General features: G+C 34.7%; 1 protein-coding gene across 1 annotated transcript in view; it reads left to right on the top strand.

Annotated features, from left to right (window-relative positions):
• The window catches only part of LOC145318151 (uncharacterized), a 61,283-nt gene extending 42,243 nt beyond the window's left edge, over positions 1-19,040 (top strand). The window contains exons 9-20 of the mRNA XM_080159498.1: positions 945-986; positions 1,740-1,804; positions 4,302-4,380; positions 5,086-5,177; positions 5,585-5,641; positions 6,273-6,384; positions 7,034-7,067; positions 7,711-7,746; positions 17,106-17,178; positions 18,004-18,053; positions 18,316-18,385; positions 18,921-19,040. Of these exons, the coding sequence (XP_080015624.1) occupies positions 945-986; positions 1,740-1,804; positions 4,302-4,380; positions 5,086-5,177; positions 5,585-5,641; positions 6,273-6,384; positions 7,034-7,067; positions 7,711-7,746; positions 17,106-17,178; positions 18,004-18,053; positions 18,316-18,385; positions 18,921-19,040 (830 nt within the window). The remainder of the gene's footprint in view (positions 1-944; positions 987-1,739; positions 1,805-4,301; positions 4,381-5,085; positions 5,178-5,584; positions 5,642-6,272; positions 6,385-7,033; positions 7,068-7,710; positions 7,747-17,105; positions 17,179-18,003; positions 18,054-18,315; positions 18,386-18,920) is intronic.
• The last annotated feature ends 1,244 nt before the right edge of the window (positions 19,041-20,284 follow it).

Here is a 20,284-nt window from a genome sequence, read left to right as displayed (position 1 = left end):
GAAGGAGGGTGCGACCTACTTCCTCAAATTTTAGTTTTTGAAAGAAAAAGGGAAAACTATAAAGAGAGTCCTTTTTAGTAGGGAGGGCGGGGACATTGGGTTGTTTGTTAGTCCCAAAGTTTTATAATTACGTTTAATTATTCGTTAGCTTAACAACTTTGGGGACTTTTATTTAATTTTGATTGGTTGGTTGATTAAATCTAGCGACCAAACGTTTCAATTGCAAATTGTAATGTACAGAAGGGGTAATGTTGTGTATTATCATTGGGAATGTACATCAATTTATTGGCCATTGTCTTATCCCTTTAGATCACTGCATTTTTAGAGGCTATATCTGTATTGAGGGTAGAAAATTCCTCCCAAAAACTTTATAAATATTCCATGGACATATTAAAAGCCTGATTGTAAAGAAGGTCTAAGTTTTTTTTCTCGGTACAAACACAAATAGACAGACACACATCCTGTTTCTTTTTTTATATAAGAAACAAGGATGGCAACATCATAAAGTAGCAAAGCACAAAATTCAAGGATGGACAAACGAACAAATTGAGTTATAGAGAAAATGTTATTATGAAAAAAAGAGATTATTTGCGATAACACATCATCACCAAAAATTTTAGCTGTCTATTTTAAACAGCAGCTGAGAAAATCACTTTTCTACATAGCTTACTGACGGTCAGAAAAAAATTATTAAAGAGTAGCTTCGCTACTAAAAAAGCTGTGTTTCCTATATATGCAAACAGACGAAGCCCAATCTGTACCACTTTTGATTCCTGTGACGTCATATAAATGAGGGAGATAAGAGGAAAAGTGGGAAAGAAAACCCCTAAAAAAGAGATGGAGAATCCCTCATTTTTATAACGTCACAAGAATCAAAAGTGGTACAGATTGGGCTTCGTTCTATATATGTCTTACTTCCAATATATATTTTATTTTATGTTTAGATGCGGCTACTAATACATGTTTATGTAAAGATGGTCAATTAGGTATGTCTATCTTTTGAAGCAAAGCTATTCTATATAAGCTTATGTGCGTTTATACGTTCATTACGAAATACCTCTAAATATATCTAGAGCAAGGACGCCAAAGCTGGTTTTTTCCCCAATGATAAGTAAAAACTAAGGACTTCGAATCACGTATAATAGTTTTGTTGTAGGGTTTCAGAGGTTTTCGGTTGGTAGGTTAAACTTCTTCTCCCCTCCCCACACACACAGTTTATTTTGGGGCGTAACACACCACCAATTGAGAGTAAATTGGTTTAAGTAATAATGATAATAATGAGGAGTTGATGCAATATGGTAGGATTTTAACCAATGAGCAATTCCGATGCTGTGAGAATTGGTGCAAAAAATATGACGTAACAAAAAAAATTAGCCAATGAGAGGCCGTTATTGACCAATGGCGGCAATGGTAGTGGCCGCCATTGGTCAATAACGGCCTCTCATTGGCTAATTTTTTTTGTTACGTCATATTTTTTGCACCAATTCTCACAGCATCGCAATTCCTTTTCCAGTATGGCTTCAAAACCGATTAATATCCGCTGGATTAGAACCGGAGTTTGGCTATACTAAAAAATTATGTATAGTATGCATGTATATAATATTAAAATAAAGATCATGAAATCAGTATCAGTTTTGTTAGGTATTAGAGCTAATGAAATTGGTTTTAATCTTATATCTTTTTATTTTAGTATTAGTGGAAAGCTGTCTATAGTACAATGCGATAAATAAATTTTATAGGCTTAACATGTGAGGTGCCCAGAGGTTGCAGCTTAAAGAAAACTACAGATTGTAATTTCATGAAGGTTATGATAAATTTAGCAGTAGCAAAGCTACTCTATGTGTCATTTTTGTTGGTCTATTTTTCCCCAATCCAATATTGTCCCCTTTTATACTGCCCCTAACTTTACTCTTTTCCTATTTTCTTCTCAGCAATGAATGTATTATTACTTTGATCTTACACCAGATAATCATGTACTCTAATAAAGTGAAACTTGTAGTAGGCTCATCCCCCCCCTTAACACCCATCCCCTCCCCACCTTCTGGTTAAACATAAAGACTAATAAAGGGCAGGGGAAATTGCAACCTAAATTGACAACAATTTTCCCATGTCATAATATCCAAATAAATTCTACAATAAGGTTTTCTTTTAAATACAACCATCTTGTAATCAATGCTCAAATGGCACTTAGAATCCGATTTTCAGGATGAAATTTTGAATGAGTAATCCTTGGAAGGTCTATTTTCTCTAAATCGAATAAAAAGTTGGAAAAGTAACGGCTGGCGGCTCAGCCGTTAAGCCCGTTTTTTGCCATTTTTAGGTAATTACGTCAGAATCAACTTTTTGAATGATATTTGTTCTTTTATAAAATTAATACTCTCGGAATTTTATAGCTTCTACCAGCCGTTTACGTCGGTTCTAGCTGTAAAGCAGCCGGTACTAGAAAATTTTAAAAAGTTTATTGGTATCATTATTATCGATTATTTTGCCCTGAAAAAGCCCAAAAACGTAAGCCGTAAGCCTTTACTTTTCTAACTTTTTATTCGATTTAGGGAAAATAGAACTACCAAGGATTACTCATTCCAAATTTCATCCTTAAACTCGGATTCGGAAAGTGCCATATGCGCATTGATTACGAGATGGTTGCATTAACCACCCCGGCCCGTCTTAGTTCCATGTAATCAATTAAAGGCCTAAAATCATTTAGAAAAGTTTTATATTGGTCCTTCCTTTTTTTGTGGGAGGGAGGGTAGTATTAACCCCCTCCTACTTGAGATACTCTAGAGGCCACTAGATAAATAAATATAATATGAATTATATATAATAAAAAGTTTTCTTTAAACCTCATCTTCCATTTGTAAAGCTTCATTTAATTCACAAAACTTGAAATATTATAAAAATTACATCTCAGATTGCAGTCAATTTATAAACTTCATCAAAATTCAGGAAAAAAGGATACGACATTAGAGACAATTTTTTATCTGTTTATATAAAATATTCTGCAATTTATAGCTAATGCATATTAGGAATATATTGCATTTAAAATGGATATATTATTACTTGGATGCTACACCAGAGTTTCATATTCTCTAATAAAGTAAAACTTGTAGTGGGCCAAAAAATGATTCTTCCTTTTCATCAACCTTACCCCGTATCCTCTTCTCCTCCTGAATGAACGAACTGACCAATAAAGGAGTTCCCATGTTAGCAAGCTAAATTGACGACAAGTTCTTCCTTGTCATAATATCCAAGTGAATTCTATATCCATGCATCACTCTATATATCAAGTAACTATCTATCTATATTCTATATATATCATCTATTTTTGGAATACTTATATATATTTCATTTCAATTTTTCATGTTCATCAAATTGATGATGTACTCTAATGGAATGAATTTATTATTTCTTGGATCTTACACCAGATTATCATGTACTAGATAATAAAGTGAAACTTGTAGTTGGCTAAAACAACGTTCCCCCATGCACACCCTTTACCCCATCCCCTCGTCTCCTCCTGGATAAACAAACTGACCATTTAGTGATGTCCATGTAAGCAACCTAATTTTATGACAATTTTTTCCCTGTATAATAGTATCGTATATTCTATGTCCATTCTAATCGTCCATTTCTAAATTACCCGCCTACTGAACCTAATTTAATAATACTGACAGACAATTTTTATTTAATGTAAGTGGTATGAACTAAAATATTTTTTAACAGGCAATTATTAGAACATATATTCTATTGATTTTGATTCTTGTCTAAAGCTTGAAAAGTATTACCAAAATTTATTTTAACAGATTCCTTTTCTTTACATATTTTGTTATTGTTTGTTTGCGTTATGAAGTTTTCATCCTGGTTAAAAGTGAAGCTTTTCTATTATTAGGATCGGTTCGTCCGTACGTCCGTAACGGATAGCTCTTATAGTTAATTTAGGCATTTTAGAATTGTACTATCGATTTCAAACTTTGTAAGGTGATTATATAATCGTTACCCGAATGTCCGTACGTCCATTTAAAGCATGTTGATTTTTAACTTTTTAATACTTTTTTATGTGATATTTCCCTATTCATCTAATTTTTGGAATACTGATTCCTATGACAACAAAGTACAATATTATAAGCGTAGTATCTCTTAAATCTAGTCCTTAAAATGTAAGTATGTATATCCTGAAAACAGTACCCTGTATTTTGCAGTTTACTTCAAGTTTGCTTACAATATTGTTTAGACATTTACTATCTGCTATTTTAGTTCTGACACTCTACAAGTCTTAATGTTCTTAAGTCTTTTTATTATAGAACCAAGGTATATGTGTAAGAACAGAGACCTATGGAATTCACAAGAACAACGAATGCTACTGCAAGGAAACCAACTTTGGTAGGTTTTTTTTTGTATACATCCGTATGTCCGTCCGTCTGTATTAAACAAAATAACGGAACAAGAATTTATTGTTTGCTGTTAAAAATAGAAGACTTAAGTTTTCGTGTGGATTTAATTTATCAATTATCAATAATATATTTTACTTTGTCCGTCGTTCAAGCTAAAAGACACTTATATTTTTACTTTTCTGGGTAAGCATTTTTTTTTCTAATGACAGTGAACATCTGTTCTTTTGTGCTTTGCTACAGATCATATCTTAGAAGGAGTTAGTCCGACAATTTGCTAACAAGCCTAAAACCTGCCTTGAACCAAAATTTAAAAAAATCTATAGATAAATTGGTTAATCTGTTAACGAGTTCTTACTGAACATACACACGTAAATTATTCATTCTTAATTTTTCTTATAAAATTCTAAATTGCTTTTAACATGGATCAATGGGACATTATTCTTTTTTGTTTTACACTAGTACCCAATGTTTTATAATAACGTTATCCTATTAGTTGACTTAACAACTTTGGGGACTTTCATTAAATGTTAATTGTTTGTTTCATTTAGTTGAGTGTCCAAAAGTTTTAACCCCTAATTGTATTGGGATGTACAATTTATTGGCCATTGTCTTATCCCTTTAGATCCCTGACTTTTAAGGAGAACTTTACTCTTTTGTTGTCAAATTTTTTTATTTTTTTAACATTTGATTTCAGGCAAAAACTGTGAAAATAGAAATAAGTTTGAATTTGAGAAAGAAACTTCGCCAGATTTTAATAAATATTATGTGGACAAACTGAATGGACAGGTTTTTTCATACAAAAGGGAACCTTTTCTATATTTAGGGTCGGTTCTCCGTCCATAAGCTAATAACGTATAGTTCTTTTCATTAATTTAGACATGTTAGAATTAATCTATCGATGACTATTGTTACAAAATTTTTCTTTGTTTGCAGTGACAATTCCTAAGATGATTAGGTACTATATAATAAGTGAAGTTTATATATAAATAAGTCTTGTAATGTAAGTATGTCTATGAGAATTCTTTATTTAAAATAATTTTTGAATGGATATATACAGAATTTTCTAAATAATTTTGAATACTAAATGTGATGTTATTCTATACTTGTTAATGTTGGTTTGTTTTCCCATCTAATTTTTTGCACCAAATTTTTTATAGAAGTTGTTATCTTAAATATTGAATATTTGTATTTAGCATACTCTGTATTGGATTGTTGAAAATGGAGTAGCTGAAGTTATGGTCAAATTTAAGGTGATTAAATACAGGCCTTCATCATTATTACTTTTTTTTACTACACTATGACAATATTTATAGGATTACATCAATATTTAATTAAATAATATTTTTATAATTTTATATCTTTAATATTCTATAATCTTGGAGTTTTGATTATGATGAAGACAAGATAATTAGAGTTTTTCTTCAAAAGGCCTTATTGAGCGCAAAACACCTTCTTTTTTTCGTTTCTTACTGTTTACTTTTGGTCAGGTTAGGTTAGCTTATATTATGTATTGAGGAGCCCCGCAGAAGTTAGACATAGGGAAAAGCTACCCCCCCCCGTAGGGGGGGTAGCACTTTATTAGTTGTAGGGTAAAATAAAACGCCTAACTTAAACCTGCAGAGTAATTACTCATTGCCAAGAAAAATGATTTGAACAGATGGACAGACAAATCCTATTATATAAAGTAGTAAGTTTTTTAGTCTGAAGCTTAAGATTTAGATAACAACTGAACTGATTCTATGGAAGCTTCACAGAGGTGCCTGAGTAGGCTTATTATGAAGTCTTCGGGTGGTTTTAGACTATATTCTTGCTCTTCCTAACACTTACTGAATACTGATATCCTAGATGCTAGGAACGCAGCCGCTAATAGATTATAACTAGGTAGACTATCCAGAAGCATGGGTTGCCTTTGGTTGGCGTAGCCAAGATGTTGGTGTAGAGTGTTACAAGTTTCCTGACCCAGACTATGCACCATCATATCCTAGTCTTATAGGTACACACAATCACGTCTAATAGAATTAGACCAATAAGAACACAGTGTTTGTATAATCCTGTAAAATTGGACCAATAAGAACACAGTGTAAGAATAATCCTGTAAAATTGAACCAATAAGAACACAGTGTAAGAATATTCCAGTAAAATTAGACCAATAAGAACACAGTGTAGTAATAATCCTGTAAAATTGGACCAATAAGAACACAGTGTAGGAATAATCCCCTGTAAAATTGAACCAATAAGAACACAGTGTAGGAATAATCCTGTAAAATTAGACCAAAAGAACAGTGTATGAATAATCCTGTGAAATTAGACCAATAAGAACACAGTATAGGAATAATCCTGACCCAGACTTTGCACCCACTTATCCTAGTCTTATAGGTACACACAGTCACGTCTAATAATGGATATATTATTACTTGGATCTTACACCAGCATTTATGTTCTCTGATAAAGTAATACTCGCAGCTGACTAAAATAACGATGCCCCCCCTTTACTCAATCCCATCACCTTCTTCTGGATAAACGAACTGACCAATAAATGAGGTCCATTTAAGCAAGCTAAATTGAGGACCTTTTTATACTTTTCATAATATCCACGTATCATATATCCAATTTAGCAGACGTGATTGATCAAATTATTATAGGCATGGCTTGTTCAGATATTGTCGTCGGCAACTGGTGGGTAACAATAATTATTCTAAAACAAGGATGACAACATCCATATAATCATGGAATCAAATAGTGTAACAAACTAACATGAACACCTTCAGTGTGTCAAAAATAATAAGCAAAATATTGATTTTATGGCAAAGAAAAAATAGTATATAAACTTGTTGCAAAATTGCTTAATTACAGGATACTGTTTCAGCACATACTTACATTTTTGAGACTTAATTATAGAGATGCTTCGCTACAGATAGTGTACCTTGTTGTCCTAGGAATCATTGTTCCAAAAATCAGATAAGTAGGGTAATTTTATAATACAAAAAAAATATTTTTAAAGCGTTTTTGAAAAACTCAAACGCTTTTCAAATCGTAACAAAGCGATACAGGAATCATCAGTTAAAATACTAATCTAAAATAACAAATAGAGCTACGGACGGACGTACAGATCTAATTATAGAAAAGCTTTGCAAGGATGAGAACATTAATAAGACACAGCAATAGCCTATTCAAAGGAGTAGGGGAAATATCCAAGCATAAAAGAAGGAAAAAATCATTACTTGTCTCATGGGTTTTATTTTAATCAACATTATGAAAAATTTTTGACTCTAGAAGTTTAAATTGAAATAAAAATATATCATTTCTTAAATTTTCCTAGGTACAAAGGAGAGAAAGACAAAGTAACTGGTAAAATGTAGGTTTTTAAAATCTATTACTTTTTCACTAAGCTTTGCTATATTATATAAATCAGAAATCTAAAGGGATAAGACAATGGACGAAAAATTGATGTACATCTCCAATGATGATACACAAAATTACCCCTTCTGTAGATTAAAATTAGTGGTTAAAACGTTTTAATACACAAATTAATGAACCAAACATTCGAAATTCAATAAAAGTCCTCATTGTTGCCAAGCCAAAGAATAAGAAAACGTTATTATAAAACTTTGGGGACCAGTGTAATAAACAGCTCAATGTCCCCCCCTACCTGTGTATATAATATGCTGTTTAATAATTTTAGATAAGATAAGATAAGATAAGATTTATTTTCCTCAAAGGTACAACATATTTTATTAGATATATATCATACATTAAGTTACTATGCTTTGATTGGTTTGATTCTTCTGTTTTGTTATGTTTGATGCAGGTTTGATAACAATATACATAATAACTATTATTAAGTACCTAGCATGGAATTGACCGAACTTCGTCTCCACCTAGTTACCAGGCCAGTTCGAATAGGATGAAAATAACATTTTGACTAGAAAAATCCCATGCAACATTGTACCAGATAGTTGGCATAACCCATTTAGGGTTGTGGAGCCACTGGTGTACTTTGACGCTTGCCAAGCCGATACAATGTTATATGCGCAAATAAATAATAAATAATCTTAACAATGATAGAATACAATATCTTGCTGTGTATTTCAGACATCCTCCTACTATCAGTTGCAACTTCTCCAAGCGTAAATTCGGAACAATTAAGGAACCAAAACCTTCAAAAGAAGTCGCTATTCCCGTTGTGATCCCTTTTCAGCTCTACCTAGACAGTTTCCTTTGTAACAAATTATTTTCATTATAGAGTGGAGTTATGTCCGGGTCTAAGGACATCTCCACACCAATAATTACAGGATAACGATAAATATCGCGATAACGCTGGTCCAATCCAGAAATCCAAAAATAAAATAAGATACTCTAATATATAACATATAATGTACCTAAGTGAACAAGGTGTAATAATTGGTTTCGATTCCTACGGAATCTGATTTTTATTTCTTGAGAAGGGATATAATAATCCTCTGATGTACAAATGTACAAAATAAAGATAGGTCATGTGCGATTCCTACGGAATCTGATTTTGGTATTTTGAGATAATGGGAATGTATCCCTAGATGTGTAAGGTTCGATTCCTCCGGAATCTGATTTTTATGTTTTGAGAACTGGTCACAGCATAGCTGTGAATGGGGCATCAATATGGGGGGGGGGGTGGGAGAGGGGGGGGAGGTGAGGGGAGAGTGGTTTGTGCTCGAAAAAAGTTTACATTAATCCATTAATCTCACTTTTTTGAAAGAGAAGGGTAAAGGTGGGTCATGGTAAGATAAAAAGAAGGTGGCGTGCTATTGCGCGCACAATTTGGTCATAGCTTAGCTTTTAGTGGAGTTTTAATCTTACTGTTGTTTAGGCACGAAAATGTTCGGAGAGGAAGAATACCAACAAATGTGGCAGCCGCTATGCAATAGATTGACAATAACATATCAACGACTTCTCAATATAGTTAATGGTGGCAATGTCAGTGAGGAAGTGCGTCGTGAGGTAGCCCGTCTACTATACCATCAAGGTTATCTAGAAACCGAGTTGGCACTCACTCTGTACAACCCAAACAAAGACTTGGAGTATCATGAAACTAAATTAGGTGAAATTGCTCAGCGGATAACTGCACAAGAGGGGGCCTGTCTCCAGCTTTAGCTCCAGAAAGTGGCCATTACCGGTCAGGACCGGTTATGGTCAGGTTCTATGCGACTTCATATACAAGATATCCGCAAAAATATTCGCGAAAACGTCCGCAAAACATCCACAAAAAATCAACAATAATCAACAGAAAAAAAGCTGCAAAATCGTTACAAGATGTGTCTGATATGGCTATTAAAAAAACTGTTTTGTGAGAAATAATACTGTTAAAATTTGAGGATTTGAAAAAGAATTTGAAAATTTAAAAAATATAATTTTAAAATGTACCATAAATTCATCGATTTGTTTTAATTAATAAATCCTAGATATCTTGCTATGAACTTTTATTTTATTATTTGAAAGATGTATAAAGCAATAGGATGTCTGTTAATATGTTAATATGTTGCTATGGAATAATTTTGTGTTAGCATCAAAAAAATAAGGATAAAAAATATAGGTTGATGAAGTGAGAGACTAGTTTATTAAGGGAGAGAAATCAAGGAATTGAAAAGGTATAGGGGAGGAGGGGGGGGAATGCGAAGAGAAGAAAATGGGGCGTGGTGAATGGTTTGTGCGCGGTCGTGGCTACCAGCCAGACAGACGGAGCGGCGCTTATCGTTTGGTATGTGCATAGGGGGAGGGGGGGTGGGGAGGGGAAATATGGGGTGGAAATATGGGGTGGGGGGAAGAGTGGTTTCCTGGTATAGCACAGCAGAATAAAGAAAAAAGGGCGGGGGGGAAACAATTGGTTGTGAAGCATAGGGGAAAATTGCGCGGGAAACGGAAGTAGGGAAAGTGTTATTACTAATTAATAATTTGAATTAAAGATTGCATAATGCATGGTATTAAAACACAAAGGGGGTATAAATATGGGGTAGGTAAGGTCAAGGTTCAATTGTTTCCAAGATGTCAGATCAAGAAGAAGAAGTAGGACAAGGCCAAGGTGCTATACCAGACGGGGCGCCGGAAATTCCGGAGGAGGCTGGAGGTGAGGAAAATGTTCCCCTCCATGATCAGGTGCAGGAGCTCATCGCTATGCTCAATTCTAGCGATGAAGTCGATGATCCTGTACCCGTGCACGGCGTCCAGCAGCTGCTGAACCTCGCGGCAGTGCCTGATCTACTCCCATTTCCGGGGGTAGACAGGCGCTGTCTGGACCTCTGGTTTATGGTCAAGCGCAGGTTGATGGGCGTTGTGCACGAGGGCGACATGCTGATGTGGCGGAGATTCCGCAACGATGCCATCGATGAGGAAGTCCTCCGCATGATGTATTCCAACTATGGGTTAGTCGTGAGGTTAATATCAGTAATGCCCACGTACGCCCGTTCCTTCCAGGCCAACATGGACGCCATCGCCACAATGGACCGCCTGGTCACCGTCCAGCAGGACCTTCTGGAGGAGCTACTCCATCAGGAACCAGACGGCGTCGACGACTCCAGCGACTACGACGAGTAGATGGCTATGCCCACTATTCATGAGCTTAACCAGTCTGCGATAGTCATCATAATAAATTTCGATAACTAAATTTAATAAATAAAATATATTTTCGGCCAAAATTCAACCAAAACTTTGTTATTTTTTATTATATAGATAGAGGTTGCGCGATTCGTTAGCTACTGGATAAAATAATATAAAGTCAAATGTAAAATGTAAAACAGTAAAATGGATAAAAAACAAACTATGCCAAGCTACTCTATACTTGGGTATGTGTGTCGGTTCCTACGGAACCTATTCGGTGTGATTTGAGGTTAAGGAAATGCTGTTTTATTGAATTTTAACAAAGTAGTTTAATGCTTACAGAAAGTCGAGGGCTAAAAAATACTAAGAAGTACGGATAGAAACTTAGTTAAAACAAAAATTCAAATTCAAAATTTCAAAAGAACAGAGTTTTAACATTAGTAAAGCATTTGTTGAGTAAAAGAAAGAAAAAAAAATATTTGCATTTTAAAACTCAATCTTATTTAGGTAATAAGTAAAACATTTTTGCTTGAAAATATTTTTATTATCAATTAGTTTAATTTCAAGTGGAAGGTTGTTAAAAATAGTTGGGAAAGAGTTAAGAGGGGCGTGCAGGAGAAAGTTTCTATTGGTGCCCGGTTCGTAAGCAAAGTTGTTCCTGTTCCTTGTGCCATACGTATGTCTGTCTTGAACAAAGTTCCAAGTGTTTTCAAAGATTTTGGGAAAAATGCCTGATTTATAGGCGTGCATGAATTTACAAACATTGAATTCAATTAATAGGTTGAATGGAAGTATGCCATTAGATTTAAAAAATTCAGCTGTGTGAGCTCTGCTTGGCAAGTTTTCAATCATTCTAATGGCTTGCTTTTGTAGCTTAATAATTGGTGCTAACAGATACATAGGGCAGGCAGTGAACAGGAGACAACAATATTCGATATTCGACTTAATGTAAGACGTGTAGAGTAGCTTTAGATGTTTCTTGTCCAACAAATGACGCATTACTTTCATACTATAAATTATTTTTGACACTTTGCTATAGACTTTTTCAAGATGATAAGAAAACTTCATTTTCTCGTCTAATTGAATTCCCAAGTGTTTGATACTACCCTCGTTGGTACCGCTCACAAGATCCAACTTAGTGATTTTTGACTCATCATTTTCATTGTGATTGTTCATGTCTACATAAACTTCGAAGTTGGTCTTAGCAGCGAGCTCAGCGGGGGTGAGTATCTCTCGGGGGGAGGAAAAGACCATACATTTGGTCTTGCGGGGGTGTATGAGAAGCTTATTGGCATTGTACCATTGGGTCAGTCTGGGGACAAGCTCCCTTGCAAGGTTGATTAATTGAATAATATTCTGCTTTTCAATGAAGCCCACCGCGTCATCAGCAAAGAGATTGATTAGGATCTCTTCACTGCATGAAACTAGGTCATTGATAAAAATCAAAAAAAGAATAGGTCCCAGGACTGACCCCTGAAGTACGCCAATGATAATGAATTCAATAGTAGAGGAGAAAAGGCCCTTAAAAAATACACGCTGCTTCCTATTTGCATAGTAACTACGGAACCACTCGAGTGCAACCCCCCTTATCCCTGAATTCTCCAGTTTGCTAAAGAGGATGTCCCTATTTATCATGTCGAAACACTTCCTTATGTCCAAAAATATGGCCATGCAGGAAGCGTTTCGACTGAGTGCTTGGGTGATCATTGTGCTTAAGTTCAGTACATTGTGAAAGGTTGAGATCCCTTTCATGAAGCCAAACTGGCGATTGCTAAAAAAAGACCTATCCTCTAAAAACTTAACCAGCGTATCACAGACATATTTTTCAATGGGTTTGGAAAAGTTATCAATGAGACTAATGCCTCGATGATTATCTGCCTCGCTGAGTGAACCTGATTTGTGAAGGACAACTATTTTGGAAGTTTTCATTTTTTCAGGAAAAATGCCATTTTGAAGTGATAAATTATAAACATGTGTTAGGGGAGTGGCAATGGTATCAGCACAGCGAGACAGAACATACATCGAGACATCATTGATGTCTGTGGAACGCTTAGGTTTGATGCTACGAATAATATTAATAACTTTGAAGGGGTACAATGGTTCAAAGAAGAGGGAGTTTTGACATGGGGGTGGTAAGTATTCAAAGAAATTTTTGGGGGTGGAAGGAATTTCAGGCCTTAGGGAAGACCCAATTTGACTAAAATAACGATTAAATTCGTTAGCTATTTCTTGGTCATTTTCAATTTTGTTAGGGCCTACTTGAAGGTATGTGCACTCAGGGGAAGACTTATTAAACCCAATGACTTCCTTAAGAGTTTTCCAAAGTTTTTTCCCATCCCCATTTGCATCTCTTATTTGTTTTCTATAATAGTCAATCTTTGCTCTTCTCACTTGCCTATTGTAATTATTCCTATAGACATTGTAAATACTTTCATTTTCAATTGTTTTATCTTTTAAAAAGTTGCTGTACAAAATATCTCTATGCAATCTACAACGCAATAAGTAATCTGACATGAAGGGCTGCTGGGGCTGGGTACGTTTGTTTTTTCGTTTTTTTCTAACTGGACACTTTTCATTATAAAGTCTCAAAAAGGTTGAAATAAAGTTATCGTAAGCTATGTTTGTGTTGTCCTGACTTAAAACGTGATTCCAGTTAGTGTGGTAGAGTGCATAGTTTAAGGCATCAAAGTTTTCATCATTCAATTCTCTTTTTTCAAAAAAATCTGGAAGTTTGGGTTTATTTACTTTGTCTATTCGGAATGAATTAATAATTGGCAAGTGATCGGAAATTTTTGAGGTTAAAACAAAAGATGACATTAGGTTTTGAATAAAGTTACCTACCCCGAACAAATCAAGAAGGGTTGCAGTGGTTCTAGTAACTCTAGTGGCTCTGGTAACAGTATTTATTATACCGTTAAAAGAAAAAGACTCAATAATTCTCATGGAATTGCTGTTTATATTACTTATTTTAAAAAGGTCAAAATTGAAATCTCCCACAATAAAGTATGGTATATTTAATGCTGCTATTCTATCAATCAAGTCTAAAAAAAGTTCAAAAAATTCCTCGATTTCAGCACTGCTTTGATTGGGTGGGCGGTAGCAATTTAATAAACAAAACTTTAGACCATTGTAGGAAATTTTTAAGCAAATAGATTCAAGGATATTTTCTTTAAATGAGAACTTATCAAATAGTTTATCTACTTTATAATATTTGCTTACTAGAATACCCACCCCTCCCCCCCTGTTATTTGATCGGAGTTTAACGTGCCAATCATAATTATTAATTCCATAGCAATCCATATTTACATCCTTATTTAGCCATAATTCTTGAAAGCACAGAACATTTAATTGGATATCATGTTGTCTGAAGAAGTCTACAGTGGAGACAATATCATTATATTTAGAATGTAATGACTGACAATTAATACTAAAAATATTGAGAAGGTTTTCATTGAATGTTTTCAGTTTTTGTACGATACCTTGTTCACTTGAAAAAACACAATTTATTCCAAATTCATTTTCGAAATCGTTAAAGTAGTCGCCGTAAATCGGATTCATAAGATTTAGACCAATGTTATCGTTTAAGTTACCGTTATCCTGGTTAATTTGTTCATTAGGGAGGTTTGTCATAGTAGAGCTGGTCCAGGAGCACCGCAGGAGGAATCGTTTTAACGTCAAGTATGGACATCTGAAACACAGTAAATATTAATGGACAAATAAAGATAGTTAATATACAAAATATTAACGTTGAAACGAAAAAAATTACTATATTTACTATGTTTATTCTGATTGCGTTTAGTTTATGTGTGTGTTGGGGGTGGCAACACATTTAAAAGCTAGTTTAGTTCCCCCTACTCATTTTCATACAAGTTCCATATATTTTATATGCTAATCAGCAGAAAAAAAGAAAAGAAAACAGAGGTATGAATGAGATCATAGTTTTAAGATTAATATGCGACATAGACGCTTTAGCAAATTTAAGTAATGTATATATTTAAGTAATGTATTAAGTAATGTATATATAATATTATTATTATTACTATAAAGTCCACGTCATATGGATCAGGATTAACTCAAAATATTCAAATCGTTCCGAAAATAATAACTATGCTGAATGTTTTTAGTTAGGTACCTTTTTTCGCTGTACAAGATACTTAACTTCATGTTGAGATTACCGCCTTTGTTGCTTTCTTGCTTTCTCTAGCTTTGGCCCTCGTGGCAACAGGATCAGAAGGTGCTGAGTCAACGGTAAATGCCCTCGTGGCAACAGGATCAGAAGGTGCTGAGTCAACGGCAAATGCAGATGCGGTAGATGCGGCAGATGCGGCGGCCGACGTGGCGGCAAGTGCGGCGGCGTGTGCGGCGGTAGGTGCGGCAATAGATGCTGCAGGTACGGCGGCAGACGCGGCGGCAAGTGCGGCAGTAGATGTAGATATGGCGGCGGTCACGGCGGCAGGTGCGGCGGTGAGCGCGGCGGCAGGTGCGGCGGCGGCGGCGGATGCGGCGGCGGCAGGTACTGACTGTGCAGCTGGTGCAACGGCGGCATGTGCGGCACTAGGTGCGGCGGTTGCGGCGGTTGCAGTTGCGGCACTACTTGCAGCAGAATCTATGGGAGGAAACACAGCCAGGTCCTCAAGAACTGGGGCAGGGGCAGACGTTAAATTATGTTGAATCGTACTGGCTGGGTGGGCAGTAATTGTACTAAACTGCCTTGGGAAGTCATCTTCTGTTAAATCAGCCTGGTTCGAGAAGAATGTTTTCCTTTCCTCAGGCGTTAGCTTGTTGAAACGAAGGATTGGCGGTGCCTCAGACAGAAAAAAATCTTCGCTTCCAGGTATGGGTTGAGCCATTTCCTTCAGGTCTTTGCCGAACGGGTTAAGGCAGCGTATCCAGCGGCTGCCGTTCTTGAGTTGGAATTGAACATATTGGCCAGCGACTTTGGCCCTCGAAATCTGGTTGGTGGCATATACAAAGGTCATGGTTTTCCTATTGAGGTCTGACATATCTTGTTTCGCCTGGACTAATCTGTTGGGAAAGAACGGGACCGGTGACGCGTTATTCCTGGGGTTGAACCTCTTGATCTCGGCGTTGTAACGGTCAAGCACAGCCTTCTTATTGTTCATCCACGCGTCGAGGTAGGATCTAGACATAAAACGAAAGATAAAAACGGGGATCTGGCCCTTTGTATATGGGAGCATATGAGCACGCTCAACGATATCACAAAAATGTGAGGGGATATATTCTAATTCCCCTCGTTTAACGGCGGCTTCAAGGGTGGGCCTTATAATGTTTCTGAATATTATAAACTCAGTGATATTTTCACGGCTCCATGGCTGCTGAAAGTTCACTATTCTACAACTCCAATCGCGACATCTTTGCTCTCTTATCGAGTTTTGTAGAAGTTGAAATTTTACGAAATTTTCTCTCGACGATTCGACAGAGTTTAAATAGTCTTTTTGTTGTGTAATCGTGGTCCTAATCGCTTTTTGTTCACTTGCAACAGATTTAGCATCGACAAAATTTTCAATGCCTTCGATAGATTGTATTTTAACATTTAAATCTGAGACTCTCAATTTAATATCGTTTATTTCGGTTTTATGACTGGCAAAAGTACTATGAATAAGCTCATCCCTTACCTTGGCTATATTCGCATCATATTCTTTAAACTTAACATCCAAAGCTGCGTCCAAATTTGTTTTAAATTTTGACCAATATTCTGGGTTGTCACACGTACTACAGGCCATGATGAAGTGAAGATGGCGGATCCGAGGGTGCTGAGTGAGTGTGTGTCAGCTGACCAATAGTGGGACGCGAAAAAATGTTAGCCAATGGGAGAGCTTATTTGTCGGGAGTACTTTGCGCCGGTAAAATGTTGCCAGACCGATAAATTATCAAAAAGATTTAGAGAGTGTTTTCACTATAAATTTCACTATAAATTTAAAAAAATATATTATTTTTTTATATATATTATCTATAAACTTGGGTCAAGATGCTCTTTACTTTGTCACTATATTATTTGTTTACAATACCTGTCCAAACAATACAGAAATGTGTACACTAAATTTAAATTGCTGATATTTTATCAAATAAAATTTTATAAGGATCTTATTGCAGCGCTACTTATGAAAATAATCATTCTTGTTATAGGGATGGACCCTACCACCGTGTTAGAGATTATTATGTACAAGCACAATCATCTCCTGTGCTTGATGAAGAATTGGTAAGGAAGAAATTAAAGTTGCTGAGTCCCAAGGTTTGAATACTAAAAGATATAGGTTGGTAAGTTAAAAGGAAAGAATTAACTATAAACAAGCACAATCATCCCTGATTCTTGAAGGAGTATTATGTATGTAAGGAATTAAGGTTGTTGAGTTTCAAGGTTTGAATACTAAGAAATAGAGGTTGATTTAGGCACAATCGTATTCTGTTAATTATTTTGTATGTAACAAATTAAGATTGCTGAATTTAAAGATTATGATTACTAAGGAATAAAGGTTGATTTAAGCACAATCATATCCTGTTAATGAGGAAGTGTTTTTAAAGGTTGCTGAATTCATAGGTAAAAATACTAAGTTATAAAAGTTGGTACAAGCTGATAACATTCATTCTTGATGAAAAATAGGTAAGAAAGGAATCAAGGTTGCCAAGTTTCATGGTTTAAATACTAAAGAATTAAGTTTGGTAAGTTAATTGGAAAGAGATTGCTATATTCAAGCTTGATAATCCCCATTTCTTTAGAAAGCATTTTGTGTGTAAGGAATTAAGGTTGTTGAGCTTCAAGGTTTGAATACTAATAATAAATTTTGGTAAGTTAAAAAGTAAAGAGTTTACAATAAACAACCATAATCATCTCCCTTTCTTGATCTAAAATGTATAAGTAAGAGTTTTGGTTTTCAGGATATTAATAATAAAATTAAGGTTGCTTAGTTCAAAAGAACAGTTATAAACTAGCTATGCTCCCATAACATGCCTTTGTTGAATTTTGAAGACCATCAACCTTACATAATATAAATCTATTTTTTTATTACCTATTATTTATTTACAGGGTGGGGAGGACAATTTAGAATCTGCAGTTATGTGGACTAAAACAGAAAAGTAAATTCTTTTTTTAAGTCGACCGTAGTCTATACAAGTCTAACAGTCTTTTAATAATTTAGATATGTTAGAATAGTCCTATTTATTTCAAACTTTGTATAACAGCAGTCCAATTTTTGCACTCAAATCAGTGATACAAATTGAGTGTATTTCATGGGAAATTTAGTTAATGTCTTCATATTTTTGTAATCTTTGTTTAGTTTTAAAAAAAGGCATCACTATTCATTTAAACTAATCTTATTTATTTAAAAACTTTTTTTAGTGGAGCAAACTATACCTATATGAGAATAAGAAAGAAAGTTGGACCTTCAATTGCTGATGTTTCTTTTCAGGTATAAAACACAATTTAGAAAAAATAATTTTAAATTCATCTTTGTTAGTTTGTATATCTGTAATTCTCTTTTTATATCATTCCAGACTGTTATTCCAACTTTATTTGCCATTTTCTTGAAGCAACATTTTTGTCAAATAGGTGGAGTGTAGACATTGGACTGTAAATTATACTTGTACTCAAAATTATATAAAATGTATCACATTCATTAGACTTAAAAACTTTGGGTAATTTATATAAATCTCCATTGGTCCATACAAATGAGACATGTCCAAATTTTTCCATTAATAATTTTCATTTTGTGGAAAAAGTAATAACGCATATTATTGTGGCTAATCATCAATTTATAGGCATCCCTTAAGATCCCTGGATAACAGTCCACTTTTATTGCACACAAACTAAAAATACAAAAAAAAAGTCTGATGTAAGTTTGTTCAATTTTTAATTTTATTTCCAATTTTGTCTAACTTAGTTTGTTAGATGAAATATTTCAATGAATTCCATTTCAAGGAACCAACCTTTATACCTTTATTTAGGGGAAATTAAATTTCATCTGGGCCCACAGCTGTATGCAAGCTTCTGATTGGGAGGATAATAATCTTAAAAACAAACAATTTCTATATTACCATTCTAAGGAAATAACAGAGATAATTTAATTTTTTTGAAAGCTTTTCTAAAATTAGGGAAGGTCCGTCCATGCGTCCGTCCGTTCGGAACGGTTAGCTCTTTTTTGTTAATTTAGACATGTTAGATTTGTCCTAGCGATTTCAAACTTTACATGATGATTCCTATAACATAGATGTAAGAATTAGGAAAAATAGCAACTCTATAATCGGAAGACGAAGAAAGTCCCTCAAAAAATCATCATTTTATGTCATAACGAGTTACTATCCATCTCTTTTCTAGGCGTTTCTTTCACACTCCTCCTCTCCTTTTTGAAGGACTTTCTTCTTCATCTTCCTAAAATCGTCACCAAAAAGTTCATACGTCTATTTTAAAAATGCAAATTTTTTACCCTTTTTGGCAACGACTTTTTAATATGATATAATCATCCTATTTATCTCATTTTTGGAATTATGATTCCTAGGATAACAAAGTACAATGTTATAAGCAAGGCATCTCTATAATCAAATTTGTGTTCTGCCTATTAAGTTCTTTCACCATACAAGAGTTATCCTTCTGATTTTACATATTCGTTTTTATGGATGTTATCATCCTTGTTTTATTTAAAATCATGAAGATGTTTTAGAAATATTGGTTGTAAAGCTACTTTTAAAATCATTATGGTAATTGTTTGTCTCTTGGGGGTTAGATCTTGAATTGCTTATTTATCTTACATCTAATCAGTGAATTTATCATTACCGGGATATTGCACCAGATTTTCATGTACTCTGATAAAGTGATGCTCGCAGCGGGATAAAATAACGATATCATCCATCCAACCCCCATGCCCCATTCCTTACCTCCTTCTGGATGAACAAAATGACCAAAAAATGAGGTCTAAATGAGCAACGTAAAGTAAAAAAAAAAATTTTGAGGGGGGGTTGTTGATGTCCAATCCCCCAATAGAATAGCTTAAAACTATCACAGGACCAGTAGGTATATTCCCTGAAGAGTAGATCCCAATCGATTCAGTGGTTACTGAGATCCTAAGGTTCTGACAGACAGACAAACAGGCGGACAGACAGACAGACATCGTTCTGCTTTGTAGATTGCTAATAATGAATATATCATCCTTGTTGTACTTTTCAGGAATTACTTAACCAAATGAATTAAGGATTAGGATTAAAATTTATCTCTCATTATTATGAAAAAATCTAGAATGATAACTGTAGAGGACAGACTACTTTAAGTAAGTATTTTAATTTTGAAGGTTAAAATATACATAAGTTCCCCCTCC

The sequence above is a fragment of the Acartia tonsa genome, chromosome 4 (genome assembly GCF_053477335.1).
Source record: "Acartia tonsa isolate MP-2025a chromosome 4, ASM5347733v1, whole genome shotgun sequence".
NCBI lineage: Eukaryota > Metazoa > Arthropoda > Copepoda > Calanoida > Acartiidae > Acartia > Acartia tonsa.
This window is presented reverse-complemented; position numbering and strand designations above follow the sequence as displayed.